The 18,958-nt window shown below is 38.9% G+C and overlaps 1 protein-coding gene across 1 annotated transcript in view; it reads right to left on the reverse strand.

Moving 5' to 3' along the window:
- Nucleotides 1–18,958, reverse strand: part of KAT6A (lysine acetyltransferase 6A) — a 646,904-nt gene that overhangs the window by 143,840 nt on the left and 484,106 nt on the right. Inside the window, 1 exon segment of the mRNA XM_053719413.1 lies at nucleotides 12,195–12,288. Within this exon segment, the coding sequence (XP_053575388.1) occupies nucleotides 12,195–12,288 (94 nt within the window).

Raw genomic sequence — 18,958 nt, forward strand, 5'->3', positions numbered from 1 at the left:
AACAACTGCGCAATAGAGGCGCGAAAATGAGGCTCTGCCTATGATTAGAGAAGGCCCCCAGTGAAAAAGGTGTCCAATACAGTGCCTGCCGGTTTTTTTACATAATTCCCAAGAATAAAATAACTCCTCAAAGCTATGAAGTATTAAAAATGCTTATATATCAATCGTTTTAGCCCAGAAAATGTCTACCAGTCTTAAAAGCCCTTGTGAAGCCCTTTATTCTTATTTAATAAAAATGGCTTACCGGATCCCATAGGGAAAATGACAGCTTCCAGCATTACCAAGTCTTGTTAGAAATGTGTCATACCTCAAGCAGCAAAAGTCTGCTCACTGTTTCCCCCAACTGAAGTTAATTCCTCTCAACAGTCCTGTGTGGAAACAGCCATCGATTTTAGTAACGGTTGCTAAAATCATTTTCCTCTTACAAACAGAAATCTTCATCTCTTTTCTGTTTCAGAGTAAATAGTACATACCAGCACTATTTTAAAATAACAAACTCTTGATTGAAGAATAAAAACTACATTTAAACACCAAAAAAACTCTAAGCCATCTCCGTGGAGATGTTGCCTGTACAACGGCAAAGAGAATGACTGGGGAAGGCGGAGCCTAGGAGGGATCATGTGACCAGCTTTGCTGGGCTCTTTGCCATTTCCTGTTGGGGAAGAGAATATCCCACAAGTAAGGATGACGCCGTGGACCGGACACACCTATGTTGGAGAAATTCAGAATCTTTGTCTTTCTGACTTCTGTCAGAAATATTTTCATGTCTACCGAGTCTATAAGAGTCCCCAAGAAGGGAACCCTTGTCCGTGGAACTAATTAACTATTTTCTATGTTCACTTTCCAACCGTGAGATCTCAGGAAAGACAATACTATGTCCGTGTGAGATTTTGTCAATTGATAATTCGACGCCTGAATCAGAATATTGTCCAGATAAGGCGCTACTGCTATGCCCTGCGGTCTGAGAACCGCTAAAAGAGACCCTAGAACCTTTGAAAATTCTGGGTGCCGTGGCAAGACCGAAAAGAAGAGCCATGAACTGATAATGTTTGTCCAGGAAGGCAAACCTTAAGAACCGATAATGATCCTTGTGAATAGGGATATGAAGGTATGCATCCTTCAAATCCACAGTAGTCATATATTGACCCTCCTGAAACATTGGTAAGATTGTTAGTATAGTCTCCATTTTGAACGATGGGACTCTGAGAAATTTGTTTAGACACTTGAGATCTAAAATGAATCTGAAAGTTCCTTCTTTTTGGGAACCACAAAAAGATTTGAGTAAAACCCCTGTCCCTGTTCTGGCTTTGGAACGGGACAAATTACTCCCATGGTATAGAGGTCTTTTTACACAGCGTAAGAACGCCTCTCTTTTTATCTGGTCTACAGATAATCGTGAAAGATGAAATCTCCCCCTTGGGAGAAAATCCTTGAATTCTAGTTAATACCCGTGGGTCACTATTTCCAGAGCCCAGGAGTCCTGAACATCTCTTGCCCAAGCCTAAGCAAAGAGAGAAAGTCTCCCCCTACCAGATCCAGTCCCGGATCAGGGGCCACCCCTTCATGCTGTCTTGGAAACAGCAGCGGGCTTCTTGGATTGTTTACCTCTATTCCAAGTCTGGTTGGACCTCCAGACGAATACGGCTTGTACAAATGTCCCTTCCTGTCTAGCGGAAAAGGAAGAGCGGACTCCTTGAAATATTCTGACGCCCTCATAAACTGGGCTGTGTCTTTTTTTTTTAAAAAGGAAAAAACAAAAAGGAGGAGACCCTTTTCTCCCGTGATGTCTTAAATAACCTCCTTCAAGTAAGGCCCTAAACCGGGTCTTCCCCTTGTAAGCAATAGTCCAAAACTTAGACTAGATGACACATCCGCAGACACAGAAAACACCCAAAAGGTACTGTGCGCTAAGCCGGAAATCCCAAACTCTTAAGCGCCGAAATGATAATCTGCAAAGTAAGAGCTAAACTAAAAACTTTAGTTCCTTTTCTATAGCTAAAGGAAACTGTTATGGTAGTGTGTTGCCGTTCCATCCTAAGTCACAAAGGATGAATGCCCACCAAGGAACAGCAGTAAAGTCCTAATAAAAAAGACCCCTGCAGTCCTTCGAACTATAAAAACAGACGTTAGTAACCTTATTGTGCAAAAGCAAAGGAAGGCCGCGTGCAACATTGCACCACATAGCTTCTTAAGTTTACAGGTAAATTGGAGCACCCACCAAACCTAGCGTGTAGGCAGGAAGCCAGAAAAAAAAAATAGTTTTACTTCAAAAAGGAGTGAAACAACAAATAATCAGCTGAAATCATGTATAGAATGTACACAGAACAAACACAGGACTGTCTCTATAAATTTGAAAGTTACTCAATTCTGTATCTGTGACCTACTGAATATCTGTTGACCCATGACTGAACAGTAAACAGACATTGCAACAGCATGTTTAATTCATGTAAAGGTCTTAAAGGCAAAACCTGTATAACAAATAAGAAACAGAAGGTTGCTTATAAAAACTATACTAGAAGATATTTCACACATTCCAACTGAGAATGTTACTTGTATATCAAGGCTAAAGTGTATGTGACAAATGTGTAATTTATAGCACATTCTAACGATAGCAGCTACACCTCCGAGCATGCCTAACTTAATGAGGGATTCGAGAGTACTTGTGACACCGCTCTGCCTTGACAGAGGAGATGACATCATTCCGAAAATACTCTAATCGGCGCCTAAATACTCCTCAGCTGTATGTTCTTTTTTGTGAAACACAGCCGAGGAGGCGTACTGCGATCCGGTTAGAAACGAGCCTCTCCAGTTGCTAACATATTGAAGGGCCGTTCAATTATGGCGCATAACGGAACTCCGCCCTTTCGCGGGCGTATCCGTCGAACCTCATTGGCCGCATAGTTTTAGACAAAGCGAGCCGCCCTTAAAGAAAATATAGTAAAAAACGCGTGAACTATGACGCACACAGCAGCTCCGCCCATCGTGGGCGTATTAGTAAAAACGCACTGGCCGCACATCATGGTTTCCATATTACTTCATACAGAAATTACCCAGTCGGCCTATACTTAAACCAGCAGCCGTATGACAAACACCCTGCATTGTAATAATCTCCCTGTCGGCTAATATAGAACACAGAAGCCGTTGAGGGTCAAGTATGTAAAAAATAGCAATGAAGTATTGAAAAAGCCTCCCTGTCAGCAATTGCAATAAAATAAACCTTATGGGGAGTGAGGACAAAAAGCACCTCTGTCGGCTGATTTTTCAAATAGACGCCGAAAAAACAATTTATGTAAGAACTTACCTGATAAATTCATTTCTTTCATATTAGCAAGAGTCCATGAGCTAGTGACGTATGGGATATACATTCCTACCAGGAGGGGCAAAGTTTCCCAAACCTCAAAATGCCTATAAATACACCCCTCACCACACCCACAAATCAGTTTAACGAATAGCCAAGAAGTGGGGTGATAAGAAAAAAGTGCGAAAGCATAAAAAATAAGGAATTGGAATAATTGTGCTTTATACAAAAAAAAAATCATAACCACCACAAAAAGGGTGGGCCTCATGGACTCTTGCTAATATGAAAGAAATGAATTTATCAGGTAAGTTCTTACATAAATTATGTTTTCTTTCATGTAATTAGCAAGAGTCCATGAGCTAGTGACGTATGGGATAATGAATACCCAAGATGTGGATCTTCCACGCAAGAGTCACTAGAGAGGGAGGGATAAAATAAAGACAGCCAATTCCGCTGAAAAATAATCCACACCCAAAACAAAGTTTAAATCTTATAATGAAAAAAACTGAAATTATAAGCAGAAGAATCAAACTGAAACAGCTGCCTGAAGTACTTTTCTACCAAAAACTGCTTCAGAAGAAGAAAACACATCAAAATGGTAGAATTTAGTAAAAGTATGCAAAGAAGACCAAGTTGCTGCTTTGCAAATCTGATCAACCGAAGCTTCATTTCTAAAAGCCCAGGAAGTAGAGACTGACCTAGTCGAATGAGCTGTAATCCTTTGAGGCGGAGTTCTACCCGACTCAACATAAGCATGATGAATCAAAGACTTTAACCAAGAAGCCAAAGAAATGGCAGAAGCCTTCTGACCTTTCCTAGAACCAGAAAAGATAACAAATAGACTAGAAGTCTTTCGGAAATCTTTAGTAGCTTCAACATAATATTTCAAAGCTCTAACTACATCCAAAGAATGCAACAATCTTTCCTTAGAGTTCTTAGGATTAGGACACAATGAAGGAACCACAATTTCTCTACTAATGTTGTTAGAATTCACAACCTTAGGTAAAAATTTAAATGAAGATTTATCAGTATCAACCTCTGAAACAGAATCCTCTGAACCAGAAGAATCATTATCAGAATCAGAATGATGATGTTCATTTAAAAATTCATCTGAAAAATGAGAAGTTTTAAAAGACCTTTTAAGTTTACTAGAAGGAGGAATAACAGACATAGCCTTCTTAATAGATTTAGAAACAAAATCTCTTATGTTACCAGGAACACCCTGAATATTAGATGTTGATGGAACAGCAACAGGTAATGGAACATTACTAAAGGAAATATTATCTGCATTAACAAGTTTGTCATGACATTCAATACAAACAACAGCCGGAGGAACAGTTACCATAAGTTTACAACAAATACACTTAACTTTGGTAGATCCAGCATCAGGCAGCAATTTTCCAGAAGTATCTTCTGATTCAGGGTCAATCTGAGACCAATATGTATTAGAAAAAACAACATATAAAGCAAAATTGATCAAATTCCTTAAAAGACAGTTTCAGGAATGGGAAAAAATGCCAATGAACAAGCTTCTAGCAACTAGAAGCAAATAAACAATGAGACTTAAATAATGTGGAGACAATAATGACGCCCATATTTTTTAGCGCCAAAAAAGACGCCCACATTATTTGGCGCCTAAATGCTTTAAGCGCCAAAAATGACGCCACATCCGGTGACGCCGACATTTTTGGCGCAAAAACGTCAAATAAATGACGCAACTTCTGGCGACAAGTATGACACCGGAAATGACAAAGAAATTTTTGCGCCAAAAAAGTCCGCGCCAAGAATGACGCAATAAAATTAAGCATTTTCAGCCCCCGCGAGCCTAACAGCCCACAGGAGAAAAAGTCAAATTTTAAGGTAAGAAAAATTGATTATTCAAATGTATTATCCCAAATAATGAAACTGACTGTCTGAAATAAGGAATGTTGAACATCCTGAATCAAGGCAAATAAATGTTTAAACACATATATTTAGAACTTTATATAAAAGTGCCCAACCATAGCTTAGAGTGTCACAAAAATAAGACTTACTTACCCCAGGACACTCATCTACATGTAGTAGAAAGCCAAACCAGTACTGAAACGAGAATCAGTAGAGGTAATGGTATATATAAGAGTATATCGTCGATCTGAAAAGGGAGGTAAGAGATGAATCTCTACGACCGATAACAGAGAACCTATGAAATAGACCCCGTAGAAGGAGATCATTGAATTCAAATAGGCAATACTCTCTTCACATCCCTCTGACATTCACTGCACACTGAGAGGAAAACCGGGCTCCAGCCTGCTGCGAAGCGCATATCAACGAAGAATCTAGCACAAACTTACTTCACCCACCTCCATGGGAGGCAAAGTTTGTAAAACTGATTTGTGGGTGTGGTGAGGGGTGTATTTATAGGCATTTTGAGGTTTGGGAAACTTTGCCCCTCCTGGTAGGAATGTATATCCCATACGTCACTAGCTCATGGACTCTTGCTAATTACATGAAAGAAAAACACGTTGCCAGATCAAAACATACGTGACTAACAGAAAATTGCCCCATAACTTAACCACCTTTAACACGTAGGGATAAGTTACATAATGTCCCACAATTGACATGAAAGCAAACACTTTATTCTGAGTAAATATGTCCAAGAAAATAAAAATAATAAATAAAGGGATTCCAGGTACACCAACTCTTTTTAACAGATAGTGTAAACTTCTTATTATTAGCTATTATGCTATTGTTTGTTCCCAGGTTGAGCGCTTCTCTCTTTTTATTTATGCAAATTATGACATTTTGGGAAGTCTCCCTAAGTGTGATGCGGGAATCCAGACGTGGACCCGTTGCTCAGTGTGCCTAGAGGGATATGGCTGCACCTCACTGACGAGGCCCACAATAGGCCGAAACGTACGTCTGGGGTTTTTGCTGTTTCTCTCGTTCAGAGAGGGATTGCCTGGTATTTCGGGGCTGGACTGTACTGTGAAGTCAGGATCAGACTGATATGCTTCAGGAAAGTTCTTCTCTGTGAAAGGCACATGTTGAGCAAAAAGAGGCTGCTTCTTGGGTGGTAACTAGCCATAGAGCAAGCTATTATGCTATTGTTCGTTCCCAGGTTGAGCGCTTCTCTCTTTTTATTTATGCAAATTATGACATTTTGGGAAGTCTCCCTAAGTGTGATGCGGGAATCCAGACGTGGACCCGTTGCTCAGTGTGCCTAGAGGGATATGGCTGCACCTCACTGACGAGGCCCACAATAGGCCGAAACGTACGTCTGGGGTTTTTGCTGTTTCTCTCGTTCAGAGAGGGATTGCCTGGTATTTCGGGGCTGGACTGTACTGTGAAGTCAGGATCAGACTGATATGCTTCAGGAAAGTTCTTCTCTGTGAAAGGCACATGTTGAGCAAAAAGAGGCTGCTTCTTGGGTGGTAACTAGCCATAGAGCAAGCTATTATGCTATTGTTCGTTCCCAGGTTGAGCGCTTCTCTCTTTTTATTTATGCAAATTATGACATTTTGGGAAGTCTCCCTAAGTGTGATGCGGGAATCCAGACGTGGACCCGTTGCTCAGTGTGCCTAGAGGGATATGGCTGCACCTCACTGACGAGGCCCACAATAGGCCGAAACGTACGTCTGGGGTTTTTGCTGTTTCTCTCGTTCAGAGAGGGATTGCCTGGTATTTCGGGGCTGGACTGTACTGTGAAGTCAGGATCAGACTGATATGCTTCAGGAAAGTTCTTCTCTGTGAAAGGCACATGTTGAGCAAAAAGAGGCTGCTTCTTGGGTGGTAACTAGCCATAGAGCAAGCTATTATGCTATTGTTCGTTCCCAGGTTGAGCGCTTCTCTCTTTTTATTTATGTAAACTGCTTACCCCCACAACGGTACAAATGCCAGTCTGTTCTGTGTATCAAGTCTACCAGAAATAAAAGACTGAAACATACCTCAAAGTAGCTTGCAGCAACCGTTCTCCACACTGAAGTCTTTCTTGCACTACCTTCAGCTGCTGTGGGAACCATCATGGATCTTAGTTACAGCTGCTAAGATCATCAACCTCAGGGAATAAATCTTCCATATCCCCCTGAGGAAAATAGTACACACCGGTACCATTTAAAATAAAAAACTTCTTGGTTGAAGAAACTAAAACCTCACTTTACCTCTTCCTAGTATAACACAGGCAAAGAGAATGACTGAGGGTGGAGGGGAAGGGAGGGGTTATATATACACAGCTCTGCTGTGGTGCTCTTTGCCACTTCCTGTTAGCAGGAGGTTAATATCCCACAAGTAAGGATGAAATCCGTGGACTCGTCATATCATTGTAAAAGAAAACAATTTATGTAAGAACTTATCTGATAAATTAATTTCTTTCATATTGGCAAGAGTCCATGAGCTAGTGACGTATGGGATATACAATTCTACCAGGAGGGGCAAAGTTTCCCAAACATCAAAATGCCTATAAATACACCCCTCACCACACCCACAATTCAGTTTAACAAACAGCCAAGTAGTGGGGTGATAAAAAAAGGAGTAAAAAGCATCAACAAAGTAATTTGGAAATAATTGTGCTTTATACAAAAAAAATCATAACCACCATAAAAAAAGGGGTGGGCCTCATGGACTCTTGCCAATATGAAAGAAATGAATTTATCAGGTAAGTTCTTACATAAATTATGTTTTTTTTCATGTAATTGGCAAGAGTCCATGAGCTAGTGACGTATGGGATAGCAATACCCAAGAAGTGGAACTCCACGCAAGAGTCACTAGAGAGGGAGGGATACAAATAAAAACAGCCATTTCGCTGAAAAAAATTAATCCACAACCCAAATATAAGTTTATTCTCATAAATAAAAGGAAAAACTTAAATCATAAGCAGAAGAATCAAACTGAAACAGCTGCCTGAAGAACTTTTCTACCAAAAACTGCTTCCGAAGAAGCAAAAACATCAAAATGGTAGAATTTAGTATATGTATGCAAAGAAGACCAAGTTGCTGCTTTGCAAATCTGATCAACTGAAGCTTTATTCTTAAAAGCCCAAGAAGTGGAAACTGATCTAGTAGAATGAGCTGTAATTCTCTGAAGTGTGGCCTTACCCGACTCTAAATAAGCTTGACGAATCAAATGCATTAACCCCAATGCCAAAGAAACGGCAGAAGCCTTCTGACCTTTCCTGGAACCAGAAAAGATAAATAGACTAGAAGTCTTCCTGAAATCTTTAGTAGCTTCAACATAATATTTCAGAGCTCTCACCACATCCAAAAAATTTAAAGATCTCTGCAAAGAATTCTTAGGATTAGGGCACAAAGAAGGGACAACAATTTCTCTATTAATGTTTTTAGAATTCAAAAACCTTAGGTAATAATTTAAATGAAGTCTGCAAAACTGCCTTATCCTGATGAAAATATCAGAAAAAGAGATTCACAAGAGAGCAGATAATTCAGAAACTCTTCTAGCAGAAGAGATCCAAAAGGAACAACACTTTACAAGAAAGTAGTTTAATGTCCAAAGAATGCATAGGCTCAAAAGAAGGAGCATGTAAAGCCTTCAAAACCAAATAAAGACTCCAAGGAGAGGTTGATTTCATGACAGGCTTGATAGGAACCAAAGCCTGTACAAAACAGTGAATATCAGGAAGTTTAGCAATCTTTCTGTGGTATAAAACAGAAAGAGCAGAGATTTGTCCTTTCAAGGAACTTGCAGACAAACCTTTATCCAAACCATCCTGAAAAAACTGTAAAATTCTAGGAATTCTAAAAGAATGCCAAAAGAATTTATGAGAAGAGCACCATGAAATGTAAGTCTTCCAAACTCGATAATAAATCTTTCTAGAAACAGATTTACGAGCCTGTAACATAGTATTAATCACTGAATCAGAGAAACCTCTATGACTAAGCACTAGGTGTTCAATTTCCATACCTTCAAATTTAATGATTTGAAATCCTGATGGAAAAACAGACCTTGAGACAGAAGGTCCGGTCTTAATGGAAGTGGCAAAGATTGGCAACTGGACATCCGAACAAGATCCGCATACCAAAACCTGTGAGGCCATGCTGCAGCCACCAGCAACACAAATGATTGTTCCATGATGATTTTGGAGATCACTCTTGGAAGAAGAACTAGAGGCGGGAAAATATAAGCAGGTTGATAACACCAAGGAAGTGTCAACGCATCCACTGCTTCTGCCTGAGGATCCCTGGACCTGGACTGGTAACTGGAAAGTTTCTTGTTCAGATGAGATGCCATCAGATCTATTTCTGGAAGACCCCACATCTGAACAATTTGAGAAAAAACACATCTGGGTGGAGAGACCACTCTCCCGGATGTAAAGTCTGACGACAGATAACCCGCCTCCCAATTGTCTATACCTAGGATATGAACCGCGGAAATTATACAGGAGCTGGATTCCGCCCAAACAAGTATCTGAGATACTTCTTTCATAGCTTGAGGACTGTGAGTCCCACACTGATGATTGACATATGCCATAGTTGTGATATTGTCTGTCTGAAAACAAATTAATGTTTCTCTCTTCAATAGAGGCCAAAACTAAAGAGCCCTGAGAATCGCACAGGTGTTCCAAAATATTGATTGGTATTCTTGCCTCTTGAGATTTCCAAACCCCTTGTGCTGTCAGAGATCCCCAAACAACTCCCCAACCTGAAAGACTTGCATCTGTTGTGATCACAGTCCAGGTTGGACGAACGAAAGAGGCCCCCAGAACAATACGATGGTGATTAACCACCAAGTCAGAGATAGTCAAACATTGGGATTTAAGGATATTAATTGTGATATCCTTGTATAGTCCCGGCACCATTGGTTCAGCATACAAAGCTGAAGAGGTCTCATATGAAAACAAGCAAAGGGGATTGCGTCCGCTACTGCAGTCATGAGACCTAAAACTTCCATGCACAAAACTACTGAAGGGAATGACTGACACTGAAGGGAATGACTGACACTGAAGTTTCCGACAGGCTGCAACCAATATCAAACGTCTCTTGTCCGTTAGAGACAAAATCATGGACACTGAATCTATCTGGAAACCTAAAAAGGTTACCCTTATCTAAAGGAATCAATGAACTTTTTGGTAAATTGATCCTCCAACCATGTTTTGAAGAAACAACACTAGTTGATTCGTGTGAGATTCTGCAGAATGTAAAGACTAAGCAAGTACCAAGATATCGTTCAAATAAGGAAACACTGCAATACCCCGCTCTCTGATTAGAGAATAGGGCACCGAGAACCTTTGAAAAGATTCTTGGAGCTGTCACTAGGCCAAAAGGAAGAGCAACAAATTGGTAATGCTTGTCTAGAAAAGAGAATCTCAGGAACTGACAGTGATCTGGATGAATCGGAATATGAAGATATGCATCCTGTAAGTCTATTGTGGACATATAATGCCCTTGCTGAACAAAAGGCAGAATAGTCCTTATATGAAAGTAGGTACTCTTACATATTGATTCAAAATTTTTAGATCCAAAACTGGTCTGAAATTTTCTTTCTTTGGGAAACGGAACTGGCATGATTACTCCTGATAAGTCCTGGTCTAAAACACACTTCAGGAAATCCTGAGCCTTTACTGGGTTTGCAGGGATGCATGAGAGAAAAAAAATCTCACAGGCGGTCTTACTCTGAATCCTATTCTGTACCCCTGAGAGACAATACTCTGAATCCATTGATTTTGGACCGAATTGGTCCAAACATCTTTGAAAAATCTTAATCTGCCCCCTACCAGCTGAGCTGGAATGAGGGCCGCACCTTCATGCGGATTTGGGGGCTGACTTTGATCTCTTAAATGGCTTGGATTTATTCCAATTTGAGGAAAGCTTCCAATTGGAAACAGATTCCTTGGGGGAGGGATTAGGTTTCTGTTCCTTATTTTGTCGAAAGGAACCAAAGCGGTTAGAAGCTTTAGATTTACCCATAGGTATTTTATCCTGCGGCAAATAAGATTTGTCAGTGTCAATATCTGAGGCAGGATCTTCTGAATCAGATATATCCCCATCAGAGAAGGATAATTCAGCATGTTGCTGGTCATTTGAAATTTCATCAACTCTATGAGAAGTTTTAAAAGACCTTTTAAGTTTATTAGAAGGCAGGATGGCAGACAAAGCCTTCTGAATAGAATCAGAAAAATTATTTTAAATTTACATGTATATCTTGTGCATTAGATGTTGAGGGAACAGCAATAGGTAATGAACTACTACTGATGGATATATTCTCTGCATGTAAAAGTTTATCATAACAACTATTACAAACCACAGCAGGAAATATAACCTCCACAAGTTTACAACAAATGCACTTAGCTTTGGTAGAACTGTTATCAGGCAGCAGGGTTCCAACAGTGATTTCTGAGACAGGATCAGATTGAGACATCTTGCAAATGTAAGAGAAAAAAACAAAATATAAAGCAAAATTATCAATTTCCTTATATGGCAGTTTCAGGAATGGGAAAACATGCAACCAGTATAGCCCTCTGATAGAGATAAAAGGCAAGAGGCATATAGGAATGGGGTCTTAAATAATGAAAATATTTGGCGCCAAGTATGACGCACAACAAACAGAAAAATATCTTTTGGAGCCAAAAACGTCCGCAAATGACACACTCGCGTCATAGATGACGCAACCTTGTGAAGGACTCTGCGTCGACTAAGATGCTGGAAATTACAAATTTTACGGCAACGAACGTAACTTTGTGCCAAAAAAATCTTGTAAATCTAATTACCATACTAATGGTAATTAGATGTATGTCATAGCTATTCATATACATGAATGAGTAGATTTAGGAGGTGCAATATACAACTACAGGTGTCACCATCTTCAGACTTCCTATAAAGAACGCTAAAAACCAGTAAGCCATAATTCATGCAGGCATATACTTCACACATTTATAGTAAAAACAGATTATCTGCCCCTCCTTTCTTACTGAAGTCGATGAGGAAGCGACCATAACCTTTTCGCTGGTACTGGGGAAGTATCATAATACAGGATACATTGTACTTCTGCTGGCAGTGTTTCTCCTAATGGAAAAATAAATACAAAGTAAGTAAAACTAGAAGTAATATCCTCCTCAAACCTATCTAGTCCTATAAACTCACAAAAACAGACATTTAAACTTCTAGACTATGTAGTGGTCATCAGCACTCGTGTAAAGTGACTGTCTACTTAAAATTGTTATTGTTTAAAAAGATAGATAATACCTTTATTACTCATTCCCGTTTTTGCATAACAAACAATTTAAATAACACTTTTTACCTTTGTGATTACCTTGTATACAAGCCTCTGCAGACTGCCCATTTATCTCACTGTTTTTTACAACCCGGCATTTGTTATCTATGTGGCACATATGAACTAGTACTGTCTAGCTGGTAAAAGCTAATAAAATGCACTGAGATAAGAGGTGGCCTTCAAGGGCTTAGAAACCAGCATATAAGCCTACCTAGGTTTAGCCTCCATCAAAGAACACCAAGAGAACAAAGCAAATTTGATGATAAAAGTAAATTGGAAAGTTGTTGAAAATTTCAAATAATTAATTATGACTTTACTATCTCTAAATTCTAAAATGGAGAAAAGAGACAACAGAAAGGGTCCAGGAATATCTAGAGCTACTGCAACTATTATACCATCACAATCACCAAAGATTTACCACGGTACCATACTATCAATAATACCATATGTGCCTGCAATAGTTATATCTTTGTATAACTATAAAAAACTATTTATGCATACCTGATAAATTAATTTCTTTTGTGTTGGTTAGAGTCCACAATCTATTACTCCTGGGAATTACTCTTCCCTGCCACTAGGAGGAAGCAAAGACTCCCAAAACCAAAGAGCTCTATAAAACCCATCTAACCTCACTGGTAGGTAGAAAGAGAGGTAGAAAAAGAGGTAGAAAAAGAAATGAGAAAAAAAAAAAACAGGAGCAGGGAAAAAAAAGATGCGCACAAGAATAAACCAACACCAGAAAAACTTGACTCTCAAGTAAAAAAAATAAATTGTGTTTGCTTTCATACAGGTGTTGAGAGCTGTGGAGTCCACAAGTAACACAAAGGGTGGGATTTAAGAAACTTATTTTTTCACTGAATAACTAAATCCACAACCCCAAAAAGAAATAAAAAAGGCACAAAACTTTTTTTTTAATGCAATTAAAAATTGACCAACAGGCAAAAATCAATCAACCATAGACAACTGCCTGAAGGACTTTCCTACCAAAGGCTACCTCAGAATAAGAAAAAATATCAAAATGGTAGAATTTAGTAAAATGATGCAAAGACCACCAAGTAGCTCCCTTGCAACTTTGGTCAACGGACGCCTCATACCTGAAAGCCTTATGGATCAGAAATTTCAACCAAGAAGCCAAAGAACGTCAGAAGCTTTCTGCCCTTTCCTGGAACCAGAAATGTGAACAAACTAGGAGTTTGTCTAAAATCTTTAGTAGCATCAACGTATTTCAATGTTTTAGCAACATCTAAATAATACAAAGACCTCTCTAAAGAATTTTGGAAATAGGATACAAAGAAGGGACAACAATTTACCATCTGATATTGTCTGAACACACATTAGGCAAGAAATCAAATTTGGTCCTTAAAACTTCCCTATCCTGATGAAAAGTAAGATGAGAATCACATGAAGGAGCAGATAAACTATTCTAGCAGAAGTAGTAGCCAAAAGAAAATGGTTTAACGGGAGGCTTAATTGTAGCCAAAGCCTGAACATAAACCATAGACGTCTGGAAGATTAGCAATCTTCTAGTGCAGCGGTTCCCAACCTTTTTTCTTTCCTGTACCCCTTAATTAGGCTTTTCATTTATAAGTAACCTCTCATCATTACCCTCACCCATCCCTCAACAAAGTTTTTATTTTTTTTATTTTCTTAGGTTAGCTAAATAATCAAACAACTCAAATTAACCTAATGACATTTAAAGGCTTTTATTTTTGATTTTACATTTTATAATGTATTTCAATTTTTTATAATAGCAGCATAACTTAAGATCAAAACAAATAAAAACAGCATTAAAATATATTTTTTTAACCATATTAACTTATGATAAAAGTACATAATTATTGTTCTTGATATACAAGTCTTCCAACGTGGCTCTTCGTAATTTTAATGCGATCCTTGAGCTTGTTTCATGGAACCAAGTTTTTTAAAATCAGGTTCAAATGAAGATAGATATAACCTCAAATCAGGAGCTGTGTCAAGCTTACTGCGATATTTATACTTAATATACGCATAAGACGAGAATGCTCTTTCGACAAGCTCTGTGTTTGTGAAAGGTAATAAATATTTTTATTGCTTTATCACCGAGTTCTTTGTAGTCTTCTTTCACTGCTGCCCAGAAGTCAATGACATTTCTTTTTTAAATCAGATTGTAAAGAATCAGTCGAAAAAGTTCAATTAATTTTTCTTTTTCAGAAACAGTTTTTCAGCTTGTTGAAAAAACAATTTGTTGAATGGATTTAAAATCAAATTATCTTCACTATTTCACTTAGGAAAATACTGTCTGAACGACATCTTAAGTCCTTTTAAGTGGGCTATTATACTACTTTTTACTACTTTTGACAATTTCAGCTCATTCTCAGATAAAATGTGAAGTGTCTCAAAAGCTTCACACTGGTCTTTTTTGATACAGGTTTCCCAAAAATCTGAGTAAGCAATCTGTTGAAGCCATTCACTTTCATAAAACTTAGAACTCAACCCAAAAGGATGGTCTTCAAAAAAAACTTGAACTTCATGTCTCAATTCAAACAATCTTGTGAGTACTTTTCCTCGTGACAGCCACCTCACTTCTGTGTGTAACAGTAATGTAGTATGGAGGCTGTCCATCTCTTTACACAAAGATTTGAACAGTCTGGAGTTTGCTGAATTGACCTTAAACTAATTAACAACTTTGACAGATTGATGGAGCACTTCCTTCAATGAATCTTGTTTGGACGGTAGGCTTTGTCTGTGAATACAGTAATGACTCCAAGCTACATGGGGAGCGACTTCTTTGATGCGACCGCATAAACCTCTATAACAGCCACTCATAGATTTTCCACCATCTGGGCAAACCCCACAGCAATTGGCCCAACCAATTTTTTTCCCACAGAAATAACACTGAATGGCATTAAATATGTCTTCACCTTTAAATCTTTCAGTGAGAGGATAGCAAAGTAAAAATTTTTCTTCAAGCACATTATTTAAATATCTTGCAATAAAACAAGCAAAATTGACAGATTGGAATCATCAGTGCTTTCATCCACATGTATTGAAAAGAAGGGACTCTCTTTTTATTCTTTCAATTACTGTAGATTCAATGTTGTCAGACATATCCTTAATTCTCAGAGAAACTGTATTGTTTGATAAGAGAATATTGTTAATGTTTCGTACATGGACTTCACAGAACATACATTAAACAGCATCTTTGATACAAGGAGATATCAATTTTTCAGCGATTCTATAATTTTTAATCACTTTTAGAACTACAGTAACTTATTCTGTACAATGCTTCACCTGCATTCTCATTGCCTTTGTTTGCAGATAATAAATAAGAAGTTAGATTAAAGGGATAGTAAACCACAACATTTTGATTCAAATGGAACATACAATTTTAAACAAATTTGCAATTTACTTCTATTGTCAAATTTGCTCCATTCTCTTGTTATCCATTGCTGAAGGGACAGCATTGCACCACTGGCAGCTAGCTGAACACATCTAGTTATCCAATCACAAGAGACAAATGTGTGCAGGCACCAATTAGCAGCAGCTCCCACTAGTGTATGATATGTGCGTATTCATTTTTTTTTAACAGGGGATCAAGGGATACTAAGAGAACAAAGCACATTTGAAAAAAGAAGTGAATTAAAGAGTGTGTTAAAATAACATGCTCTATGTGAATCATGCAAGTTTAAAGGGACATTAAACCCAAAAACTTTCTTTCATGATTCAGACAGAGAATACAATTTTAAACATTCCAATTTACTTCTATTATTGAATTTACTTCATCCTTTTTTAAAGAAATAGCAATGCACATAAGTGAGCCAATCACAAGGCAAATATGTGCAGCCACCAATCAGAAGCTACTGAGCCTATCTAGATATGCTTTTCAGCACAGAATATCAAGAGAATGAAGCAAATTAAATAGAAGTAAATTAGAAAGTTGTATAAAATGGCATTCTCTATCTGAATCATGAAAGAAAAAAAATTGGGTTTAATGTCCCTTTACATTTTGACTTTCCTATCCCTTTATATCCGTTTGATAGTTGCTGGAAAAAACGAACATCTTTTTGTTTATAAATTGGATGTTTTGTCTCTAAATGGCGCATCATTAAAGATGATTTCATGCTACTGTTAGACAATATCTCTCCACAAACAAGGCACAGTGGTTTCAGACAGTCTTTATCTTCCGTGAATGAAAATCCATATCTCAAGTATTAAATAGAATGTTTTCTCTTCTTTAGTGGAGCACTGATGTTTTGAGTTTTTTTTTAATAGTGTTAACGTTATCTCTTGCAAGAACAGGCCTATCAGTCGCTGCACCCTGGTCCCCTTGCACTTCTAAATCAACAGACTGCTTTGAAGTACTTGCAGTTGATGAATCAGCAGGATGAATTCCAATGCTAGCTGCAGCTCTCTTAAGATTTCCAGTTTTCAACCACTAATCCATTTTGGGCACAAAAAGTCACTCAAATCAATAAATAAGAAAATTTATGCTTACCTGATAAATGTATTTCTTTGACACGATGAGTCCACGGATCATCTAATTATAACTGGGAATACCACTCCTGCCCAGCAGGAGGCGGCAAAGAGCACCACAGCAAAGCTGATAAATATCACCTCCCTTCCCTCCCACTCCTGTCATTCGACCGAAGTATAGGAGAGAAAGGAAGTAACAAGGTGCAGCGGTGTCTAAAGTTTATAATAACCCAACAACCTGTCTATTGAACAGGGCGGGCCATGGACTCATCATGTCAAAAAATAAATTTATCAGGTAATCATTCATTTTCTTTTCATATTAATCTAATTACTACTGGGAATCAATACCCAAGCTAGAGTACACAGACGATAAGGGAGGGACAAGACAGGGAACCTAAACGGAAGGCACCACTGCTTGAAGAACCCTTTCTCCCAAAAGCGGCCTCAGCCGAGGCAAGTGTGTCAAATTTATAGAACTTTGAAAAAGTGTGAAGAGAGGACCAAGTTGCAACCTTGCAAATCTGTTCCACAGAAGCTTCATTTTTGAATGCCCATGAGGAAGCAACAGCCCACATGGAATGAGCCGTAACTCTCTCTGGAGGCTGCTGTCCAGCAGTCTCATAGGCAAAACGTATGATACTCTTCAGCCAAAAAGAAGGAAGTAGCCGTGGCTTTCTGTCCCTAACGTTTTCCCGAAAAAAACACAAATAAGGCAGAAGACTGACGAAAGTCCTTAGTTGCCTGTAGGTAGAATTTTAGAGCACGTACCAACATCTAAATTGTGCAGAAGCCGTTCCTTCTGAGTAGGAGGATTAGGACACAAGGAAGGAACAACAATCTCCTGATTAATGTTCCGGCCAGAAACTACTTTAGGAAGAAATCCCAATTTTGTACGTAAAACTACCTTACCCGAATGGAAAATAAGATAAGGAGACTCATACTGCAATGCCGAGAGCTCTGACACTCTACGAGCAGAAGAAAATCGCAATAATAAACAACACTTTCCAAGATAACAATTTAATATCTAAGGAATATATAGGCTCAAACAGAACCCTTTGAAGAATATTAAGAACTAAATTAAGACTCCAAGGAGGAGTAACTGGTTTAAATACAGGCCTGACAAAAAGATTGCACGTCTGGTACATCCGCCAGACGCTTATGTAACAAAATAGACAAGTCAGATATTTGACCCTTTAGGGAACTTGCCGATAATCCTTTCTCCAAGCCCTCTTGGAGAAAAGACAAAATTCTAGGAATCCTAACTCCACGAGTAGCCCTTGGATTCACACCAATAAAGATATTTATGTCATATCTTGTAGTAAATCTTTCTAGTTACAGGTTTACGAGCCTGGATCATGGTCTCTATGAACGATTCTGAAAAGCCCAGCTTAGACAAGATTAAGCGTTCAATCTCCAAGCAGTCAGCTTCAGAGAAGCTAGATTTGGATGAAGGGCACTTGAAGTAGAAGGTCCTTCCTCAACGGAAGTCTCCAGGGTGGAAGAGATGACATGTCCACCAGATATGCATACTAAATCCTGCGAGCACAGGCCAGTGCAATGAGGATCACAGACGCCTTCTCCTGCATGATTTGAGCAATGACTCGAGGAAGAAGAGCAAACGGAGGAAATAGGTATGCTAGACTGAAGGTCCAAGGTACCGCCAGGGCGTCTATTAGTACAGCCTGAGGATCCCTGGACTTTGATCCGTACCCTGGAAGCTTGGCATTCTGTCGAGATGCCATAAGGTCCAACTCCGGCTGACCCCATTTGAGAATCAGGCTGGAGAACACTTCCGGATGGAGTTCCCACTCCCCGGATGAAAGGTCTGCTTGCTCAGGAAGTCCGCCTCCCAGTTGTCCACCACTGGGATGTGGATCGCCGACAGACAGCAAGAGTGAGAATCCGCCCACCGAATGATCTTGGCTACCTCTATCATCGCTAAGGAACTCTGCGTTCCTCCCTGATGATTGATGTAAGCCACTGAAGTTATGTTGTCCGACTGGAACCTGA

This window comes from Bombina bombina, chromosome 6 (genome assembly GCF_027579735.1).
Source record: "Bombina bombina isolate aBomBom1 chromosome 6, aBomBom1.pri, whole genome shotgun sequence".
In the NCBI taxonomy this organism is placed as follows: Eukaryota; Metazoa; Chordata; class Amphibia; order Anura; family Bombinatoridae; genus Bombina; species Bombina bombina.